The 23,387-nt window shown below is 40.9% G+C and overlaps 1 protein-coding gene across 1 annotated transcript; it reads left to right on the top strand.

Moving 5' to 3' along the window:
• On the top strand, nt 1-22,644 carry rtcb (RNA 2',3'-cyclic phosphate and 5'-OH ligase). The gene is made up of 12 exons (XM_043709418.2): nt 1-136; nt 1,887-1,965; nt 3,805-3,872; nt 4,909-5,008; nt 7,438-7,594; nt 9,775-9,931; nt 16,300-16,459; nt 18,144-18,319; nt 19,041-19,229; nt 19,745-19,855; nt 20,922-21,041; nt 22,195-22,644. The coding sequence occupies exons 1-12, from the start codon at nt 44-46 to the stop codon at nt 22,300-22,302; spliced, it is 1,518 nt and encodes a 505-aa protein (XP_043565353.1). The 5' UTR covers nt 1-43; the 3' UTR covers nt 22,303-22,644.
• The last annotated feature ends 743 nt before the right edge of the window (nt 22,645-23,387 follow it).

Below are 23,387 nucleotides of genomic sequence, written 5' to 3'. Positions count from 1 at the left end.
GCGCTGTTTTAGAGCTGGGCCGGTGTGAAGTTAAGAGGTCGCCATGAGTCGCAGTTACAATGATGAGCTGGGTTATCTGGATAAAATCCACAAAAACTGCTGGAGAATTAAAAAGGGGTTTGTTCCAAACATGCAGGTAATTCTAGCGGCTTGACAAAGGCAGAAAAACTGAAATGGACATCTGGCGCGGTAATGTCTCCATTTTACCTCCGCTCACTCCACCTCCCGGGTCTCTTTTATATCTTTCCCCTCTCACCCTAAACCTATGCCCCTCTAGTTCTGGACTCCCCGACCCCAGGGAAAAGACTTTGCCTATTTACCCTATCCCTGCCTCTCATGGTTTTATAAACCTCTGTAAGGTCACCCCTCAGCCTCTGACGCTCCAGAGAAAACAGCCCCAGCCTGTTCAGCCTCTTGTAGCTCAAACCCTCCAACCCTGGCAACATCCTTGTAAATCTTTTCTGAACTCTTGCAAGTTACGTGGCATTCTTCCGATAGGAGGGAGACCAGAGTTTCATGCAGTATTCCAAAAGTGGCCAAACCAATATCCTGTACAGCTGCAACATGTCTTCCCACCTCCCACATTCAATGTCCTGCCAATAAGGACAGGCATACCAAATGCCTCCTTCACTATCCTGGGACTCCACTTTCATGGAGCTTTGAACCTGCACTCCAAGGTCTCCTCTTGTTCAAACTTAACAAATTCTTCTCCATGTAAGCCCTTAACACTGTGGAAGTCTCAAATTTTTTTTTTGGTAAGTTAAAATCTCCTACATTACAACTTAGGAACAGGAGGGACAAGGTTGAGACGTTGGACAAACTCGTAAAATCCTAAATGATCCATTTACCTAACCCTTCAAGCATTATCTGTACAATGTATTGCAGCATTTGCAGATCACGCATTGCATTTATTTGCTACCTCGGCACCCATTGAACTAATCTCAAAGTAAATCACCTTTGATCCCAAGGTATTGCCTAGGAAGATACTTAATTGGCTGTCAAGCACTTTGAGTTAGCCAGTGGTAATGCTGCAAATGCAAGGATTTTTACAAAATACATGTTAATACATGTCATGGAAGTAATGTTTCCCAAGACATCAAAAGAACTCTGCACTGCTCTTTGAATAATATTGTGGAATTTTGTGGAACTTTAGTTTAAAGTCTTAATGGCTGCACCTTTTAAAATGTAGAACCATCTCAATCTTGTCATTAACATGGGCGGCACGGTGGTACAGTGGTTAACACTGCTGCCCCACAGCGCCAGAGACCCGGGTTCAATTCCCGCCTCAGGCGACTGACTGTATGGAGTTTGCACATTCTCCCCGTGTCTTTGTGGGTTTCCTCCGGGTGCTCCGGTTTCCTCCCACAGTCCAAAGATGTGCAGGTCAGGTGAATTGGCCATGCTATATTGCCCGTAGTGTTAGGTAAGGGGTAAATGTAGGGGTATGGGTGGGTTGCGCTTCGGCGGGTCGGGGGTGTGGACTTGTTGGGCTGAAGGGCCTGTTTCCACACTGTAATGTAATGTAATCTAAAAAAACATGTCAGGCAGGATAGTCAAGGTTCGTAGTGTCTGTGGAGCTCACAGTCTATTAACGTGGCTAGGTTTTTTCAGTGAACCAAGCCCACACTCCCTTTTCCTGAGAAATAGCTGGTAACTATTCATTTAACTTTGTTTAGTCTTGTTCACAACATCAAGTCCTGTAGTCAGTGAATTGGATGAAAGGAGAAATTCCAGCTTGACCATCACACATTTAGTCTTAGTAGGAACTTCTTCTGTGTTAATGAGATCTTAAACACATTATTACAAGTAGACATCAGGTAAAAAATGATTATATATTGACATGTTGTCTAATTTCTTAAAGATGGAACTGATTTTCCTTGTTCCAGGTGGAAGGTGTGTTTTATGTCAATGATACCCTGGAGAAATTAATGTTTGATGAGCTGCGAAATTCATGTCGTGGAGGAGGTAACAACAAATAACAAAATATTTGTGATAACTAATCAATAAATGAGTCAGATTGCACATGTGATAAAAAGATTTCATATATAGAATCTCAAAATAGGATTTGCTCATTGTGATTTGGCATCATAATTTGGCCTTCGTGTTGGGGAGCAGAATGGTATTATATAGCAGAGGTTCATGTAGCACTACAGGTTAATGATGTCTGTACATAGGAGGCAGCTATCATGTGAATAATTTTGAATAATACTAGTAATGACCTATTGTATAAGTCACTGGACTATTAGTCCAATTGTCTGGACTATTAATCTGTAGGCCTGCATTCGAATCCCATCACAGCTGCTGTTAATTAACAGGAATCCGGAATCTGAAGCTAAATTTCCTACCTTCTCTAGGATGATTTGTGATGGCCTGACCAGCAGTAAGCATGTGAAGTGAATGTCCAAGTCTTTTGTTTAATTCATTGAGCTCACAATGATAAATGTGAAGTGCTGCATTTTGGGGAAGCAAATCTTAGCAGGACTTATACACTTAATGGTAAGGTCCTAGGGAGTGTTGCTGAACAAAGAGACCTTGGAGTGCAAGTGCATAGCTCCTTGAAAGTGGAGTCGCAGGTAGATAGGATAGTGAAGAAGGCATTTGGTATGCTTTCCTTTCTTGGTCAGAATATTGAGTACAGGAGTTGGGAGGTCATGTTGAGGCTGTACAGGATACTGGTTAGGCCATGTTGGAATATTGTGTGCAGTTCTAGTCTCTTTCCTTTGGGAAAGATGTTGTGAAACTTGAAAGGGTTCTGAAAAGATTTACAAGAATGTTGCCAGGGTTGGAGGATTTGAGCTATAGGGACAGGCTGAACAGGCTGGGGCTGTTTTCCCTGGAGGATCGGAGGCTGAGGAGTGACCTTAGAAGTTTACAAAATTGAGGGGCATGGATAGGGTAAATAGACAAAGTCTTTTCCCTGGGGTTGGGGAATCCAGAACTAGAGGGCATAGGTTCAGGGTGAGAGGGGAAAGATATAAAAGAGACCTAAAGGGCAACCTTTTCAGAGGGTGGTCTGTGTATGCAGTGAGCTGCCAGAGGATGTGGTGGAAGCTGGTACAATTGTAGCATTTAAAAGGCTTTTGGATGGGTATATGAAGAGGAAGGGTTTGGAGGGATATGGGTCGGGTGCTGGCAGGTGGGACTAGATTGGGTTGGGATATCTGGTCGGCATGGACGGGTTGGACCGAAGGGTCTGTTTCCATGCTGTACATCTCTATGACTCCCTCAGCTGTGGATGTAGCAAGAAAAGGAACGCCACAAACTACGTGTCCTGTGATTTACTTCCACTGTGTTTAAGGACCTAAGTTATTGTTTTCTGTTATTAATTCCCTAGTCTCCTCTATATCTTGACATGAACATAATTTGTAATTTTGTAGCTAATATTGATGCTTGCTAGATCATGTTTATATATTTGTGTGTGTGTGTGTGTGTGTATATATCTTAGATGGAGTAATAACATATTCCTGCATCGAATCTGTGTGATTTTGCTCATTTAGGATCTTTGCTTGCACAAATAAGATTAATGTCATTGGCTTACTTGAGCACTGCTGTTCAAATGTTGTAGAAAAATTACATGGTTCAATATATAAGGCCACATAGCCTTATCCTTTTTGTTTGTGGCTGCACTTCAAATTTGGTATGGTTTGGGTTTTCTCAGAAATGGATGGCTTAGTGCGTGTTTTTTAAAGTTGATGAGCTATTCCTTTTAATTTGGTCTGTTTTTCTTTCCTATGTCATTCAATGCATATCTTATTACTTGCAACTAAAGAAAAGCTAAAAAGGTTGATCCATGTCTTGTTCTAGGTGTGGGTGGTTTCATGCCAGCCATGAAGCAGATTGGAAATGTGGCAGCATTGCCTGGGATTGTTCACGTGAGTTGGTGATCAGTTAACTTCAAATTTGTTGCTCTGTGGAACGTTTTTGTTGACAAAGTTAAAATAAATGTAGTATTATAAAGAAAAACTTACTCTGACTGTGCTGCTTTATTCTCATGTAAAATGATCTGAAGTAGGTCTCAACAAGCTTGACTAATAGAACAAATAAACCAAAATATTATAACCTTTAAATTTTTGACTGTAAAAGATGTATATTGACTTGTGGACTGTTACTGTTGCAAGAGGGTGCACTTGGATGTTGGATTTCCATGAGATGCACATGGTAAAATGAAATAATAAATCTTTTCTACTTTGTAATGTCCAATTAAAGGGGAGAATAGACTTTGGCATTGCTGTTTTTATGGAGGCATTCAAAGAGGTGTCCTTAACCAACAGATCGTTCCAGTCTGGCTAGAACTTTGTGCTCATGAATGCTGTTGTATTCATATACCTTCCAGAATGGTTTGGGTGGTGACTGAGATTCTTGGGAACAGATTTGTTTGAAAATTGATTGTATCAAAATATGAAGTGTATTTAAATAATATACAAGATGTCTGTTTTAATGGGAATTCTACATAACACGTGGATTAAAATTAACAACAAGGCCTTCAACGGTTCCTCGTGATATCATGGTTGCAAGCTGAGATTATGAAAAGTTCTGATCTAATAATACTTCAGAGCATTGTAGCTGCTTGATCCGATGATGATTGTTACAACAAAATTTGTATCCTGGCTTGAAACTTCATTTCACAATTAAAGTTTTGACTATGCAGAATGTTTATATAGTCAAGATGCTTTAACATGAGGTTACTTTTGTTAAAGCTTAAAATAAAGCCTCCAAGATGAAATGTTTTGAAATATATAACTAGAAGACTGCACTTTTTAAAAACTTTGAAATATTGCAGGTAGTGAGTTTACCTCAGCAATTAAAACTATTCTAGAATTTAGCAGATTACTTTGTCTGTGGGGTCTGATGTATTTGTTTCAGACTGCATTTCTAGTGACTGAAGTATTGTTTTTATTTTTTTTTAAGAAATCCATTGGGCTCCCTGATGTCCATTCAGGCTATGGGTTTGCAATTGGAAACATGGCTGCCTTTGACATGAATAATCCTGAGGCTGTGGTATCACCAGGTAAAGGCAAAAATAAACACTCTGGATTGAGTTGATGCAGATTTTTCACTGTAGAGTATTTGATAAGTTGAGGATTTGAGCTTTTACTTAATGATCTACATTAGATTGGATTATGTTGCTCTACATTAGATTGGATTATGTTGCTCTACATTAGATTAGAAAAGCACATGAATGTAATCATCATCGTAATTCCTTTATAATGGTTGCCATTCTTTTTTAGGATGTTCTTTGTAACAGTGTATGAGGACAAAATTATCTAAATGTAACCCATGAGTTATTCTGAGCGGATCCTCAAAGCCAACTTTAGAAGTTTTGGACTTTAACTCTGTATAGTTCTTAGGATGTGAAGAGTGTGAACTCAGTTTATGGGCTTTAACCAAGTAGCTCCTCTAAATCTGGATTTCAAAGGGTTTTGAAGGGGTATTTGCAGGTTTCTGCCTGAAGAGGTCTTGGTACTTCTGAATTTGGCAATTGTGGCACTTCTTTCTGTGGGGGACTTTTACCGTGTGTGTGTGTATAGGGGCTTAGATTGATCATAAATTTAAAATAATTAGCAAAAGAAGCAGAGGGAATTTTTTTTTAAGCAAGTGGTTAGCATCTAGAATGCACTGACCAGGAAAGGCACCCAGCTAGACTCAATGTTTCCCGCAGCACAGGTATAGTTTTAGGGTCATAACCCATATACTTGTTATATCTAGACTTGACTATTTCAATTCTGTCCCGGTCATTTTCCTGTCTTTCTGCTCTCCATATGGAGGAGATCGTCAAATTCTGCTATCCCTGGCCTAATGTGCACCAAATCACTACACCCTGTCCCATTGACCTAAATTGAATCTAGGTCCATCGATCGTTTTAAAACTGTCATCTTGTTTTCATGATGGCATTCTCCACTTCCCTACCCTCCTCCAAACCTCTCCTTGTCTTCCTGTCCCGACAGCCTCCTAGAGCCCCATAACACTAAAGTCTCTGTGCTGCTCCAGTTCTGGCCTCTAGCCACCCTGATGTCCATTGCTTCAATATTGGTGGCTGTGGTTTCATCCCTTGTTCTCTTCCCTTTTGATGCTCTGTGCAACCACACTGGTGGATCAAGTCATCTATCTTCTGTCATCCATTCTAATATCTCCATGTGGCTCAGTGTCACATGTTTTTTGATAGGCACTTTTGTGAAGCATTTGAGGGTGTCTTCCTATGTTACAGGTGCTGTGGAAGTACAAGTTGTAATTATTAATACAGAGTAGATAGACTTTTGCCATCCCTAGTCCAGTCTCCGTGGCTAAGATCGACCAGACAGGATACTCCTTGCCTATACTAACTGCAGGTACAAGAAGCACTTGCAAAGAACAACAAAAGCAGAGATTGCTAGAGAGGTTCAGTGAATCTAGGGCATCTGTGGAGAGAGCAGCTGTTGACATTTTGAGTCCTGTTCTGAAAAAGGGTCACTGGACTTTAGGTTTTGATTCTGCTGTCTCTCTGTGAATGCTATTGGCCCTGCTGAGCTTCTCCATCAATCAGATGTTGTTTCAGATCTTCACCATCAGCAGTTTTTTTTTCATAAAAAGAGAGAATTTTTTTTCAGGGACTTGGGGATACCAGGTAGTGGACGTAATTCTCAGTTATATCAAGCCTTAGTCAGACCCCATTTGGAGTAACAGTTCAGTTCTGGTCACTGCACTTCAGGAAGGATGTATTGACCTTGGAGAGATGGACTCAGCAGAATGATACAGGGGGTTGAAAGAGTTCACTTAAAGAGGACACTATGTAAATTTAGCCTATGCTCAGTCAGGTTTGATGGGTGGCGTAACCGAGGGGTTCAAAACGTTTGAAAAAGAATGGACAGGGAGAACAGCGGCTCAGTGGCTAGCATTGCCATCTCAACGCCAGGGACTCTGGTTTGGTTTGATTCCAGCTTTGGGTGCCTGTGTGGAGTTTGCACAGACATTCTCTCTGTGTCTGCATGGGTTTCCACGCACGGTCCAAAGATGTGCAAGTTTGGTGGAGTGGCCATGCTAAATTGTGCCATAGTGTCCTGGGATGAGCAGACAGGATGGTTTAGCCATGGTAAATGTGGGGTTATGGGTACTAGTTCTGGATAGGATGCTTTTTGGGGTGTCAATAAGGAGACTTGATGGGTTGAATGGCCTCTTTCTGCACTGTAGGGATTCTATGTTTCTATCAATAAAATTGTTGCTGTTTTCATGCATTTCACTCCACATCTCGATACTTGAATTTTCCTGCAATAGGAAACTAAACCTCAATTCCATCTTCTATTCGTGTTCATATTCTTTCAAATCCGTGTTTTTATTAATGGAGACCTCTGAATTGAGCAATGCATGCATTCAGATTCCTGATTTTGGGGAAGGAAGAGCTGTGAAGATCAGAAACTAATGTTGTAAGAGTGTTATTTATGTAAATATATTTTGATTTTGCAGGTGGTGTGGGTTTTGATATCAACTGTGGAGTGCGTTTATTGCGTACCAACCTTGATGAAGGGGATGTGCAGCCAGTGAAGGAACAGCTAGCTCAGGCCATGTTTGACCACATTCCTGTAGGAGTCGGATCCAAGGGAGTCATCCCAATGGGTGCCAAGTAAGAATGCTGTGAAAGTTTTTATTTTTGAAAGGGGAAAATCGGGAGAATGAGAAGTTTTATTGCAACTGAGCTATTTAGCACTTATCACCTTCTAAATACAGGTTTTTAAATGAACAAGGTTTTAACATTGTAGTCACCATGTTGACTTCTGTATGCCCCTTCTGATTGCCATTCATCTAAATACCAATGAGTTTTGAGAAGATTTATAGCTCAGGTTGAGGTTTTGGATGTCAGTTTGCTCGCTGAGCTGAAAGGTTCATTTCCAGACGTTTCGTTACCTTACTAGGTAACATCTTCAGTGGACCTCATGTGAAGCAATACTGAAAATTCCTGCTTTCTTTGGGTTGGTGATGTCATTTCTGTGGTGATGTCACTTCCTGTTCCTTTGCTCAGTGGGGTGGTAGATGGGGTCCAACTCTGTTTGTTGATAGTTCCGGTTGGAATACTATGCTTCTAGGAATTCTCGTGCGTGCATTTGTTTGGCTTGTCCTAGGATGGATGTATTGACCCAGTCGAAGTGGTGTCCGTCCTTATCCATATGTAAGGATACTAGTGAGAGAGGGTCATGTCTTTTTGTGGCTAGTTGATGTTAATGTATCCTGGTGGCTAGTTTTCTGCCTGTTTGTCCAATGTAGTGTTTGTTACAGTCCTTGCAAGGGATTAGATTACTTACAGTATGGAAACGCCCTTCAGCCCAACAAGTCCACATCGACCCGCCAAAACGCAACCCACCCAGACCCATTCCCCTACATTTACCCCTTCACCTAACACTACGGGCAATTTAGCATGGTCAATTCGCCTAATGCACGCGGACACTGGGAGAATGTGCAAACTCCTGAGGTGGGAATTGAACCTGGATCTCTAGCGCTGTGAGGCAACAGTGCTAACCACTGTGCCGCCCACATTTGTAAATGATGTTAGTTTTGCTCATTGTCTGTATAGAGTCTTTCAAGTTCATTAGCTGCTGTTTGTGTTAATTTTCAATTTGACAATGTAGTAACAAAATAGTTTCAGTCAGAAGTGACAGGTTTTTTTTTTTTTAAACCTTTTGTACTCCCAACATGTTTTCTATATTTCAATCCAGTTTTGGAAATGAATTCACCCTTTTTCCCTGAGAATGATTTTTTTATTTTCCCTCTGTTGTAAATAAAATAAATTTCTGTACAAAATAATACATTTCTTGGGAAAACTTTAGGCATTGGACCTATGCTGCCCTACTATACATTCTTCCTCTGTTCAAAAGTGGTTGAATAGCATTTGATCTAGACTTTAAATTCCCAAAACATTTATTCAAACAGCTTTTTAAAAAAAGCAAGCAGTAACAGGAAAGGGACTTGTCATAGTTAAACTCACAGCTTGTAAAATTTATAATGGAATTTTTTTAGTGCAAATTTGGGAAACTGTCAATTGTCATTACTGTGTAATTTAGTAATCAATGTTTTTACAGTAATGTTTTTACATGTTTTAATGTGGTTTAGATTAGTTCACACGACTTGCCGCCCCCACTCCCCCCAAAAAAAGACACTCAGTCAAACGGAGTTTGAAAAGCACTTGCTAATGCTACCTAAAAATCATTAAACAACTGGTGAATTCAGAAAGCTGCTAATCATAGCTATTTGAACAAATGTCATAGAATGTTGATGTTTGAATGGCATGGCATGGCTTGGCTCTTCTCTTGAGTGAACTGTCAAGCAAAACAGACTGTTTTTGCAACAGTGTCTTGAGCTACTTTCTGTGATTTAGTTATTTTAGTTTCCTTGCATATGATAATTAAAAAGACAGCAATATTGGATCATAGGTTTGTTTCACTTTTGTTGCTGTGATGTAAGAATTATTTTACATTTTGAAAGAAATATCCAAAGGATTATTGACTCTAGTTCATGAAATTATTGTTGATTATATGAAGTTTTGTTTGGAATGTGGGCTTGGACTTCAAAAGAACCAGAATGCTTAGAATACTTTGTGTGTTCAAAATATTCTCCACTTTCTTCAAATGTGTTTCCATACTTTCATATTTTCTACTTGTGATAAATTTTAAAGCCTGATTTTAAACATTGGTACAACATTGTTTGACTAGTGAGCCTTTACTATCTTCAAATAATACAATTATTCGGTGTGCGCATATGTCATTAATTGGACCTTATGCCACCTTGTTAACAGTTGATATTTATTTGCAGAGACTTAGAAGAAGCTTTAGAGATGGGTGTGGATTGGTCACTGAGGGAAGGCTATGCCTGGGCTGAGGATAAGGAGCATTGTGAAGAATATGGCAGAATGCTGCAAGCAGATCCTTCTAAGGTTTCTTCAAAGGCCAAAAAGAGAGGATTGCCTCAGGTAACTCTTTTTTATGCACATCATCCCTGACTGAAAGTAAACATCAGACCTGTAGAGGTGTCCAAGAGCAGTTGTCATGTCCTACTTGGAAATTGTGCCAATTATTGAACCCAACTACTTCTGAGATTGACAGTCACATTACAAATCTTCAATTTACTTGCCTCATGCTGTCCAGTTACTGAAAACGCTGATCAGTTTTGCAGAGGAACTACTGCAAATAAATCAATTCTAACCACAGGCAAAAATATAAATCAACCTATAACTCCTCCAACTGAAACTGACCACTTAATCTCTGCACACATGCCAACAAACAAAAATGCATGTATGCTCTGGGTGGAGGAAAATGTATCGTGGGAAAGCACCGTTCAATATCACCAGTTGACAGGATTTGATGAGATGTCACTTATGATTTTTTTTTTCCATGTCCTTTTGGGCTCTGATCTTCAAGTCTTTTCAGTTTAGATTAGACTAGATTCCATACAGGGTGGAAACAGGCCCTTCGGCCCAACAAGTCCACACTGACCCTCCAAAGACCAACTCATCCAGACCCATTCCCCTACATTTACCCCTGACTAATGCACCTAACACTATGGGCAATTTAGCATGGCCAATTCACCTGGCCTGCACATTTTTTTTTTTTGGACTGTGGGAGGAAACCGGAGCACCCGGAGGAAACCCGCATAGACACTGGGAGAATATGCAAACTCCACGCAGACAGTTGCACAAGGCAGGAAATGAACCTGGGTTCCTGGTGCTGTGAGGCAAACAGTGCTAACCACTGAGCCACTGTGCTGCAAACAGAATGGGGATAGGGCAGGTATACATTAATTATTCAGTCATTTAGTCATCGCTTAAAGGCAACATTCTATTAAATGGTGGGAGAGAGTCTTTCAGTTTTAGAACATAGAAAAGTACAGAACAGAACAGGCCCTTCAGCCTATGAAGTTGTGCTGAGGTTTATTCCTAATCTAAAATAAAATAACCTAACCTACGCACTTCTCAATTCACTGCTATCCATGTGCATGTCCATCAGTCACTTATAAGTCCCTAATGACTCTGCTTCCACCACCACTGCTGGCAATGCATTCCATGCATTCACAACTCACTGTGTAAAGAACTTACCTCTGTCTCTTCTATACCTTCTTCCTAATATCTTAAACTTATGATTCCTTGTGCCAGTCAGTCCTACCCTGGGGAAAAGTCTCTGGCTATTGACTCTATCCATGCCCCTCATTACCTTCTACATCTTGATCAAGTCACCTCTCTTCCTTCTTCTCTGCAGAGAGATAAGTCCGAGCATAGTCGACCTCTTTGTAAGACAAGCCCTCCAGTCCAGGCAGCATCCTGGTAAACCTTCATTGCACCCTCCAAAGCCTCCGCGTCTTTCCTATAACAGGGTGACCAGAACTGGACACAATATTTCAAGTGTGGTCTCACCAGGGACTTGTACAGCTGCAGCAAAACCTCAACTCTTAAACTCGATCTCTCTGTTAATGAAAGCCAAAACACCATATGCTTTCTTAACCCTATCCACTTGGGTGGCAACTTTGAGGGATCTAGGCACTTGAATACCAGAATACCTCTGTTCTTTCACACTGCCAAGAATCCTGTCTTAATCCTATATTCAGCATTCAAGTTCAATCTTCCAAAATGCATCACTTCGCATTTATTCAGGTTGAACTCCATCTGCCATTTCTTAGCCAGTTCTGCATCCTGTCTGTCACGCTGTAGCCTGCAATAGCTCTCAATACTATCAACGGCACCTCCAACCTTTGTGTCAACCCACCCCTCAACCTCCTCATCCAAGTCTTTCATAAAACTACGAAGAGCAGAGGTCCAAGAACAGAGCTCTGCGGGACACCACTCGCCATTGACCTCCAGGTAGAATACTTTCCATCTACAACCATTCTCTGCCTTCTGTCAGCCAACCAATTCTGAATCAAGACAGCCAGATCTCCCTGTATCCCATACCTCCTGACTTTGTGAATGAGCCTACCATGGGAAACCTTATCAATGCCTTGCTGAAGTCCATTTACATCACATCCACTGCTCGACCTTCATTGACCTGTCTTGTCACTTCAAAGAACTCCATAAGATTTGTGAGGCACAACCTGTCCCTCACAAAACTATGCTGCCTGCCTTTATTCATGCTATGCTTTTCCAAATAATCATAAATCCTATCCCTCTGAATTCTTTCCAAAACCTTGCCGACCACCGATGTAAGACTGACTGGTCTGCCATTGCCAGAGATTTCCCTATTCCCCTTCTTGAAAAGAGGAGCAACATTCGCCTCCCTCCAATGCTCTGGTATGAGAGTGAGGAAGTTAAGATCTTCACCAGCTTAGCAACCTCCTTTCTCACTTCCTGGAGTAACCTAGGATAAATCTGGGGATTTATCAATCTTCATGTTTGCCAAAATTTCCAGCACATCAATTTTGATCTGTTCAAGCCTGTTTCCCAGCTCCTCAAAGTTCTCAATCACAGCAAAGTCCCTTTCTTTAGTGAAAACCAAAGCAAAAAACTCATTTAGGGCTTCCCCTATCTGCTCAGACTCCACACACACACAAGTTCTGTGCGCTATCCCTGACCGGCCTTACCGTCTTCCTGATCGTTTTCTTATTTCTCATGTCTGAGTAAAATGCATTTGGGTTTTCCCTAATCCTTCCTGCCAAGCCTTTTCATGCCCCATCCTGGCTCTCCTCAGTCCATTTCTGAGCTCCTTTCTAGTAAGCCTGTAATCCTCTAGCTGTGCTAGATCCTTGCTTCCTCCACCTTACGTAAGCTGCCGCCTTCGTTTTGACGAGAAGCTCCTCTGTTCTCGTCATCCACTGCTCCTTAATCTTACAGGAGAAAGTGAGGACTGCAGGTGCTGGAGATCAGAGCTGAAAATGTGTTGCTGGAAAAGCGCAGCAGGTCAGGCAGCATCCAAGGAGCAGGAGAATTGACGTTTCGGGCATGAGCCTTTCGCCCGAAACGTCGATTCTCCTGCTCCTTGGATGCTGCCTGACCTGCTGTGCTTTTCCAGCAACACATTCTCAGTCCTTAATCTTACCCTTTCTTACCTGTCTCAGAGGACCAAATTTGTGCATCACTTGCAACAACTGCTCCTTAAACAGTCTCCACATGTATGTTGCTCCCTTTCTTTGGAACAATTGCTCCCAATCTGTACTTCCCAACTCCTGTTTGATAGCTTTATAGTTTCCTTTTCCCCAACTAAATATCTCCCCTTGGTAACTGCTGCTTTTCCTCTCCAAGACTATGGTAAATGTGAGGCAGTTATGGTCACTGTCACCAAAGTATTCTCTTACTGCGAGATCTGAGACCTGTGCTGGCTCACTGCCGAACACCAAATCCAAAATGGCCTCTCCCGTCATCGGCCTGTCTACGTCCTGAGTAAGGAAACCCTCCTGAACACACCTGAGGAAAAACTGCTCCATCCAAACCATCCGCACTAAGGAGGTTCCAGTCAATATTGGGAAGTTGAAGTCAACCATAACAACAACCCTGCTACATCTGCATTTCTCCAAGATCTGCAGGCCTATGAGTTCTTCAATCTCTCTACTGTTATTAGCAATCTGTAGAGAACCCCCAATGAGGTGCTGTTGCCTTGCTGTTCCTAACCTCCACCCATATTGACTCAGTAGACAAACCTTTCTCAACTTTCGTTTCTGTTGCTGTGATGCACACTCTCTGATTAGGAATGCTACACCCCCTCCTTTTTTCATTCTTCCTGTTCTTTTTAAACATTCTAAACCCTGGAACATCTAACAACCATTTCTGTCCCTGTGAAACCCATGTCTCTGTTATGGCTACAACATCATAGAGCATGGACCAACACTTGGGACTAAGTTCATCTCTCTTGTCTCTGACCCTCCTTGCATTAAAGCAGATGCACTTTAAATGATCCCTTTGTTTAATCACGTGAAACATTTTCTGATAGATTCACTACATCCTGTCACTGCCCTATCTACAACTACCCTCCTCTCAGATATATAGCTCTAGTTCCCATTCCCTTGCCAAACTAGTTTAAACCCTCCTGAACCACAGAACAAATCTCCCACCCAGGACATTTGTGCCCCTCCAGTTCAAATGCAACCCATCCTTCATGCACAGATCCCACCTTCCCCAGAAGGCATCCCAATGGTCTAGGTATCTGAAGCCCTTCCTCCTGCACCAGCCTCGCAGCCACATGTTAAGCTGCACTTGCTGAATTTTCCTCACCTCATTATCACGTGGTACTGGTAGCAGACCTGAGATCATTACCCACCCCCCCCCCCCCCCCCCCCCCCTTCCCAATCCTGTAAATCTGATCGGCAACATCCTGGATCCTGGCACCAGGGTGGCAACATACCTTTCGGGTGTCCTGTTCCTGACCACAAAATCTCCTGACAATCCGTCTAACAATTAAGTCCTATACCAATAGCACTTTTCTATTTGCCTCTCTTCCCTTCTGAGCCTCAGTGCCAGAGATCTGACACCTATGGCTTTCCCCCTAGCAGGCCGTCCCCACCAGCAGTATCCAAAACTGCATACTTACTGCTGAGGGGGACAGCCACAGGAGATCCCTGCTCTGTCTGTCTGTTCCCTTTCTGCCTCCTGACTGTAACCCAGCTCTCCTTATCCTGTGTCTGAGGAGTGACCACCTCCCTGTACACTCCCTCAATTTGTCCTTCAGCCTCCCAGATGATCCGCAGTTCGTCCAGCTCCAGCTTCAGTTCCCTAACTTAGTTTTCGAGGAGCTAGAATTGGGTGCACTTCCCACAGATGTGGTTGGCAGCGACATGTGTCTTGTCTCTCACCTATCACATTCTGCAGGCGGAACATACAACTGCCCAATCAGCCATACCCTGCTAATCTGAAAGCCTGCACAGGATTAAACAAGGAAGAGAAGAAAAGAAAAAAATAAAATGAGAGAACCTACCCAGTTTACAGACTCTTAGTTAGGTTAGAGGAGGTGAGTGGGAGGGAACACCAATGGTGTAGGGTCTAGGGTTTAGATCTTGCCCACTTTAAAAATTTCCCAGCAGCCCTCGCTTCTCGCTTCCCTCTCTCCTCGCCGCTCTGTTCAAAATGGAGGCCAGACTCTCAAGGTAAGTCCCTTTTTAAGTGGGAAAAACTGACTTACCCGGCGTGTAACCAAAACTACTTTTGCAGTAAGGTGGGTTTTGAGTTGTTGGCATGCTAATGATTGTTGGCCCATGTAACTGATCCTAACTGAAAACCAAATTAACAGTCTGTCTCTGAAGCTTTCTTTAAAAAGACACAGGTGCCATTGGGTCTCAAACATCTTTCCCTCTCCCACTGAATCTTTTCATTTTGGACCATGATTCCAAAAGTTGTTGTCTTTTATATAGTATGTGGTAATTGGTACATCATGCCAAGATTTATCCAAGAGTAGCTTGTTGCATGACGATTATAGGGATAGGTATTGTTATGACATGGGGTAAACTGTTCTGCTAATTTAAAGCAGATACACAGAAAAGCTCACCTCGCCTTATTAACAATTTATTCTTTAACTCCACGAAAGAAAATTAAATAACAATTATCTACCCTGTAAACCTCCTTAGTCTTAATGATTTATCTACCTCCCACTCTACAACAGTATACTGAGCCAATTAACCCACCCCCGATTGACAAAACATCAGTTTTCAAAACCAGCCAACTGTCTGTCTTCCTCTGTAGGTTATTTTGGGGTTTTTTCTTTGGTCTTCTGCACAGACTTCATGTGAACAGGTACCTTTCAGAGTGTGGGTCTGCGGGCAGTATGGCGCTCTTTGTCGCTGTGGCTAACAGTTCGAAGTGTCTGATTTTTATACCTCAAAACATCAGATCATCTCATTGGTTTGATGTCATCAAAACAGTAAAATTCAAATTCAATTGGATTTTGATAATTTAAACTGGCCAAATTCGAATTTGTTGCGTAACATAGCAACTCCGTTCCAGCTGTTTGTTTTACAGCCAAATGTTACATTTTAAAATTTTTCAGCACACTTTGTACTTAAGTCCTTGCCAGCTTTCACTCTTTAAAAGGTACAGTACATGCCTACACCTCATAGCAGAATCAACTTCATGTGCAGTTTTTTAATTGAATGGTTATATTGTTATTTGTCTGCAAGCACTTTTGTTTTGATCTCTTACTACTTTTGTGTGCACAATGCCCAACTATCTGGATCATCAAATTTCATTGTAATACAACTAATGGCGTTCAAACTAATTTCCTGCTTTGCCTTTCTGTCTGGTGAGGTGTAACGTTCAATTTTTCAAAGTCAGTCTTTAAAATTATACCTAGAGTTGAGCTATAGTTGTTACAATGTGGTTGTTAGGAAGCAACTAGAACTGAATTGATGCACTCCTCTCATTTTATTTAGCTGGGTACTCTGGGTGCTGGAAACCACTATGCTGAGATTCAGGTGGTAGATGAAATCTACAATGACTATGCAGCACGTAAAATGGGCATTGACCATAAAGGCCAGGTTTGTGTCATGATTCACAGTGGGAGCAGAGGTTTTGGACACCAGGTTGCAACAGGTGAGATGTTTCTTTCTGTACTTGCACCAGATTAAGTGAAAAGTAGTATGTCATTGTATTCAGTGCAAAGCCTCATCCCAGTGCCTCATCCAGTCTGATAGTATACACTGAGTAGTGAAGTATGCGACATGGTCACTTCAACCTGCACTGTCATTCAATGAGATCACAGCTAATGTTTGAACTTTACCTCGCCCTTGGACTCCTTATTATCCAGATACGTATCAATTTTAGCTTGAAAACACTTCACTGAAAATTGGTGGAGAATTCTAAAGGTTCAGAACCCTCTGAATAATAATTCTTCTCATTGCAATCTTAAATAGATGAATCTTTATGCTGAGGCGTTTCTCTGGGATCAGGCTTGAGTAGCTAAATGGCCTACCCCTGTTTATAGCACTCCTCGCATATCTTACCAAAGCTCTGTCTAGAAACAGCAAGTTTTCAGCACCTTTGTAATTCAATCTCCTGGCAAGAAATGTAAAGATTACTGTGATACTGATGCATTGTGACATCTGTCTCATGTGATCTCAACTGGTTTATATTGCAGCACTTTCCTTTTTTTAGTTTTGAAGCTACAAAATCCCATGAATAATTATACAGTGATGTTGTCGCTGTCTTCCTTTGTGGCTGTGAGCTACAAAATTTTGAACAACAGTTACAGCTAACTCTTGGATAAGGCACAACAATGTTTTTAACTTCAAATGTTTTTAATTTGAAATGCTTTTTTCTGTTTTAAGAACAATCCAGTTTATTTCTGCCTGGTGATGACTGCTCGCTTTTTTAGGAGAGAGCATTTCAATAAACAGGGACATAAAAACAAGCTTGAGGTTTCCTCTCAGTACAGTAATTAGTAGTGACATACCATGTTTAAACTGTTAAGTCAACATAGCATAAAGTGGAGTTTGAAGCTGTTTCAATGGAAATTGCAAAATATTGCCCTGTTATAGGAAGAATATTAATTGGAGAGGGTGCAGAAAATATTTACAAAGATGTTGCCTGGACTGGGCAGCTTGAGTTATTAGGATAGGCTGGGGCTTTTTCCCTGGCGCATAGGAAGTTGAGGGGTAACCTTAGAGATTTTTAAAGTCATGAGGGGCATAGGTGAGGTGAATAACAAAGGTCTTTTCCCTTGAATAAGAGTTCAAAGCTAGAGAGCATTATTTTAAGATTAGGAGAATGATTTAAAAGGGACCTGAGGGGCAGCATTCTCACACTGGGTGGTAAATTTATGGAATGAACTGCCAGAAGAAGTGGTAAGTGCAGGTAAAGTTACAACTTTTAAAAGACATTTGGGCAGGTACGTAGATAGGAAACGTCTAGTGGTATAGAGACCAAATGCAAGCAAATGGGACTAGTTTAACTTTGGAAACCCGGTCGGCATGGACAAGTTGGACCTACGGGTCCGTTTCTGTGCTGTATGACTCTGACAATGTTGACTGTACAAAACAAGCATTATTTCTCTTCTATCAATCACATGAAGGTTACTAATTTCCTTTCTAATATTGCTGACATGTATTGACAAAAGGTGCAAATTATTTTTGTAAGTATGATCAATTTGAATATTCTAAGAAATCTGTCTCTCCTTAATTATAGTTAGTAAAATGTAGATTTTACTTCATTGCAATAGTATAGTATCAATTCATTATTCTTTTTGCTAGCTGAGGAAAAGCCTTGCTTTGTTTTACAGATGCCCTAGTGGCAATGGAGAAAGCCATGAAGAGAGATAATATTATTGTCAATGACAGGCAGCTGGCATGTGCCAGGGTCAATTCCCAAGAAGGTCAGGACTATCTCAAAGGCATGGCAGCAGCTGGAAATTATGCCTGGGTGAATCGCTCTTCTATGACCTTCCTGTCAAGACAGGTAGAGCTTGTTGAACTGTTACTTGGCTGAGGTTACAATTTTGCTGTGCAAACTGCCCCTCAATTTATTTATTCTCTAAGCTACTGTTTTTTTTTAGTTTGTTTTAGTTTTAAGTACACACTTGAGCAATTTTTCTTTAATTTTAATGCTACTGTTAGAGACCAGAGATGAGTAACAGCACACCTTGCCTCATTCAGACCATTTGAGGTGGTTCAGAATGGAGGTAGCTCATCATATCTGATTCTTACAAGCAGCTATGGTTGAAATAATCTCTCCTTTTTTCTGCCTGAATTTGTGGCTCCTGTATAAATTGGATTCATTGCTATATGGTTCATCCATTCAAACAGAAAGTGAACACAGAATGGAAAATAAGGAAATTCTGTTTTCTACAAACTTAGCATATTATAGCTACAATCTAGTGAAGTTTTTTTCCTCTTTCTATCCTATTTCACTTCATTTTCTTTTTCCTTCCATTTCTCACTCTGTCTTCTCCGTTTTTTGTTTTCATCTGCTTTCTATTCCTTCTCATTGTGCACTTTCTCTCATTATTTCTTTTCTCCATATTTCACACACTTCCATTTGTTTTTGTCCCTTTTTCCTTACCGCACTGCAATTTATTTCTTGTCTCATCTTTGTTTTTCTTTCTCCTAACTTCCCCACTCTTGCTCTCCCTTTTATTTTGCATTCATTCTTTCTTCCTCTTGCACTCTCTCTATTTTAGGCATTTGCCAAAGTCTTCAACACTACACCAGATGATCTGGATATGCATGTGATTTATGATGTGTCTCACAACATAGCCAAAGTGGAGGAGCATGTGGTGGATGGAAAACAGAAGACGTTGCTGATCCATAGGAAGGGTTCCACTCGGGCCTTCCCGCCACACCACCCTCTTATACCAGTTGATTATCAGGTATGGAAACTGTAGTGATGAAACCTAGTTATCTAAAGCTTTGTTAGCATGCAACATTCTCTCTAAGCTGTGTGACTGCTGGGAAGCTCCTTGCATGTGCTTGGCGTGCTGGTGCATTGCTTCCATTTGGGAAGCTTTTGCTGCACACTTGGAAGGTCCACACAGCAGCAGAAAAATGAGGGAACATTGCTTGCATTGTAACTTAGATTGTTGAGACTTTTGGGGTGCATGTTATGGAAAGGACTATTAGGGTTTAAATTAAATATTTTAATATGCAAAGCTGAAGCTGTATTGATCTGTCACTATAAAAGTAGTACTTTCTAGTAACTGAAGTACTGCCACATATGGAAGGTGCGTAAGAATGGGAATTGCAACCACATTGCTGTGGTGATGAAAAGTACTCGTTTTTTTAAGGATTATATCGATTACCATTCAGAAGATAGTCTAATTCAGATTTTTTCATGGAAGTGCAATTGATGTGTTCTCCCATTTACCTTTGTTTCTAATACCTTTAGTTGACTGGACAACCTGTTTTGATTGGTGGAACAATGGGAACCTGCAGCTATGTTCTTACTGGTACTGAACAAGGCATGACAGAAACTTTTGGAACCACCTGCCATGGGGCGGTAAGGAAATATGTAGTGGAGCGTAGAGCATGTTAATTGTATATTTCCAATGGCTTGCCTTTCTGGAATTACTTGCATCTGTGTGGATCTTTACAATTTTGTAAATTATCTGCTTGTCCTCTGGTGTTGATGGTCTTTGTTCTAATATTTATCAGCTAGGCACCATTCAATACATTGGAGGACAGTGTACAATCTATTTATTTAATGTTCTCCTGGTGGAGATTTACTAACCCTGGAATAATTGATATTCAGCCTTTTTGCTGGCTCTGTTTTCCTCACGCCACTACCATATACCCACTCTGTCATCAACTACTGTTAAGTAGTTGACCATGGTCGCCAGCATATGCTTACCTGTATTCTCTCGATGGACTGTATCTTGTTGATTTTGAATGAAACTGTAGACTTTGAAGCTAGTAGGCCTTGCTGGTTCAAAAGGGCTTATTCAACATGACATGAGCTGTATTGTTCATGTCATATTTTATTCTAATGCTTCGGATATCCTGTAACAGTTGGAATCTTTTATCCGAAAACCTCAGGACTAACTGTTATTCAGATAAAGGACTTTTTTTTGGTTTTTTGATACACTTGGCCCTTCATTATTTTTTTTTTCCAAACTGATCTTAACAGACTTTTAGATATACTGATTTTGGGACTGTTGGAAATTAAATTCTCTATCAGGTCTGTTTGGGCCAAGCAAAGGTATTTTTTCCACCAAAAGCCAAACTCCATGAATCTTCTGGTCCATTTGGGTCTGCTTTCAAAAAGCCCTTTTGTTTATGAGTCTTTCTGATTTTTGGATGTGCAGATAAAGGATACCCAACCTGTACATTAGAAAATTTGACTTTGTTCCTACGTTGTCAAAATTTTGAACAGATTTAATGCATGCTTTATGCACCTGTTGAATTTGCAGTCTCATCAGCAAATTATTAAAAATTCTCTTAGGTGTGAAAATGCAACATGAAAACACTTTTGGTTCCATGTTTAGAACTGTCGTTTGCAACCTTCGAACTTCATGTAAGTGAAGTCAAATGATGTATGGAGTCTTAATATAGTTTTTTTTTCCCAGGGGAGAGCTTTGTCACGTGCAAAATCCCGACGTAACCTTGATTTCCAGGATGTGTTGGATAAACTAGCAGATATGGGAATTGCTATTCGTGTTGCTTCACCCAAACTTGTAATGGAAGAAGTAAGAAAGACTCTTTGCTTCTGTCTTTTCTCGTGGTTTCTTTTGATTGTTGGTTAAATGTAGTGCAAGCAAATTACTTTCTTAACCTTTTCCTGTGCATGTTAAATGACATTAAGAAAAATGTAATAACGTGTGTTTGAATTCTGTTTCTGAATATGGGGTGTCTTGTTATGATAATTTACAATTTAATCAGCTCAAACTGGATTTATAAATGTAACAAAAAAGACCCAGATTGCATTAGAAATAACATATATTTTCCTTCTGCTTGCATGGGAAAACATTCCCCAAATGCCCTTCTCTTTGTGTTTGAGCTTACGTAGTATTAGCAGACTGTTTGTTTGAAGGGAGTACATCATAAACAAATGCAGTTAATTCCTCATACTACTTGCTCTTATGCATTTTCTGTTGGGCATTCCCTAATATTGGCTCATATTTGATATTCATGTCAATTTCCTATTCCTCACCCTGGTTCTAACATTACCCTGTAACTTTCCTAATTCTTCATCAGCTGAGATCCGTTAACTCATTAAAACTGTGAAGAGTTGTTTATATTTTTCCTCCTTTTTTAATACCATATGCATATGTTGAAGTTGAGTTTATTGAAGACCTGCTCTGTGGCCTTTGCTAATAATGTACTTAAATAATGGGTTTACTGTTTATTTGGTTCCTTCCTTTTTGGAACAGTAAATGGGAACTCAGCAGAACTGAATATCGGCATTCAGTCACTCTGATATTGCTGTTCAAACTTTAATGCACTTTATTTTCCTTAAAATTCAACATAACCATGTTATCAATGATTTTTGAGTTGATAGTGTATCCTTGCCAAGCTAGGGCCATACCAAAAATTGGTATTTTCATCTGATTTCTATGTAACAGATTGATATGTTATTTATACATTTTATTTTTTCAATTCTGAATATGTGAAGTGAGAGCCCTGACATGGCAAATAGTGTAGCCACTGCTAATGTATGTTTTGTGTCTTTATCTGTTCTTGGTTTTGAGATTGAAAACTCTGTTCATAACTAAATTTATTGTATGATGTTTTGCTAAAGAATTATGACCCAGGCTCATTTCATTGTTTTAGTTTTATTACACACAACTGCACTAATGTAAAGCGTGTAGACACATTAAATGTCATTTTATTTATTTCTAGGCACCTGAATCCTACAAGAATGTAACCGATGTTGTGAATACATGTCATGATGCTGGGATCAGCAAAAAAGCTATCAAACTGCGACCTATTGCAGTTATAAAAGGTTGATGGAGGTATCTTGATGGGCCAAATTTGGAAAAGTGCTTTGAGATGGGCTGCTGCCTTTTTAAATTAGAATTAGTTTACCTATTTGAAAGATCTTTATTTTTAGGCTTACTGTGCAAAACAAATACTGAATGAAGTATTGTTCCACTTCATTTCCAAAAATCTGAAATTCCATCAAATGTTGCTAGTAGTTTGTTTATTTTGTGAGTTTGTACTTTTTGTGCATTTCTCTCTGCACCTAACTTTGCAGAGTGTTTCACCTTAATTTGGTAAAGCAGGAATTGTGATTTTAAAAATCACAATGCAGTGAGTAGATCTACAATAAAATGGTAGAGTCAAACCTTGTGGCTTTTTGTAAACGTCTATTCTTTCGTAAGGAGAGGGAAGAACAACTTCTGTTTTAAGAAACCCATCAAATAATTCAACTAATCTTGAGTTCCAATACCGTACAACCCAGATGGCCTCCTTCTTCAAAGACCGCAATTTCCCCCCAGACGTGATCGATGATGCCCTCCACCGCATCTCCTCCACTTCCCGCTCCTCGCCCTTGAGCCCCACCCCTCCAATCGCCACCAGGACAGAACCCCACTGGTCCTCACCTACCACCCCACCAACCTCCATATACAGCATATCATCCGTCGTCATTTCCGCCACCTCCAAACGGACCCCACCACCAGGAATATATTTCCCTCCCCTCCCCTATCAGCATTCAGAAAAGACCACTCCCTCCGTGACTCCCTCGTCAGTCCACACCCCCCACCAACCCAACCTCCACTCCCGGCACCTTCCCCTGCAACCGCAAGAAATGCGCCCACACCTCCCCCCTTACTTCCCTCCAAGGCCCCAAGGGATCCTTCCATATCCACCACAAATTCACCTGCAGCTCCACACACATCATTTACTGCATCCGCTGCACCCGATGTGGCCTCCTCTATATTGGGGAGACAGGCCGCCTACTTGCGGAACGTTTCAGAGAACACCTCTGGGACACCTGGACCAACCAACCCAACCACCCCGTGGCTCAACACTTCAACTCCACCAAGGATATGCATGTCCTTGGACTCCTCCATCGCCAGACCATAGCAACA

The sequence above is a fragment of the Chiloscyllium plagiosum genome, unplaced genomic scaffold (genome assembly GCF_037043375.1).
Source record: "Chiloscyllium plagiosum isolate Xiang-an unplaced genomic scaffold, Cpla_swu_hap1 HiC_scaffold_19, whole genome shotgun sequence".
Taxonomy (NCBI): Eukaryota; Metazoa; Chordata; class Chondrichthyes; order Orectolobiformes; family Hemiscylliidae; genus Chiloscyllium; species Chiloscyllium plagiosum.
The sequence above is the reverse complement of the archived record's forward strand: the minus strand, read 5'-3'. Positions and strand labels throughout refer to the sequence as shown.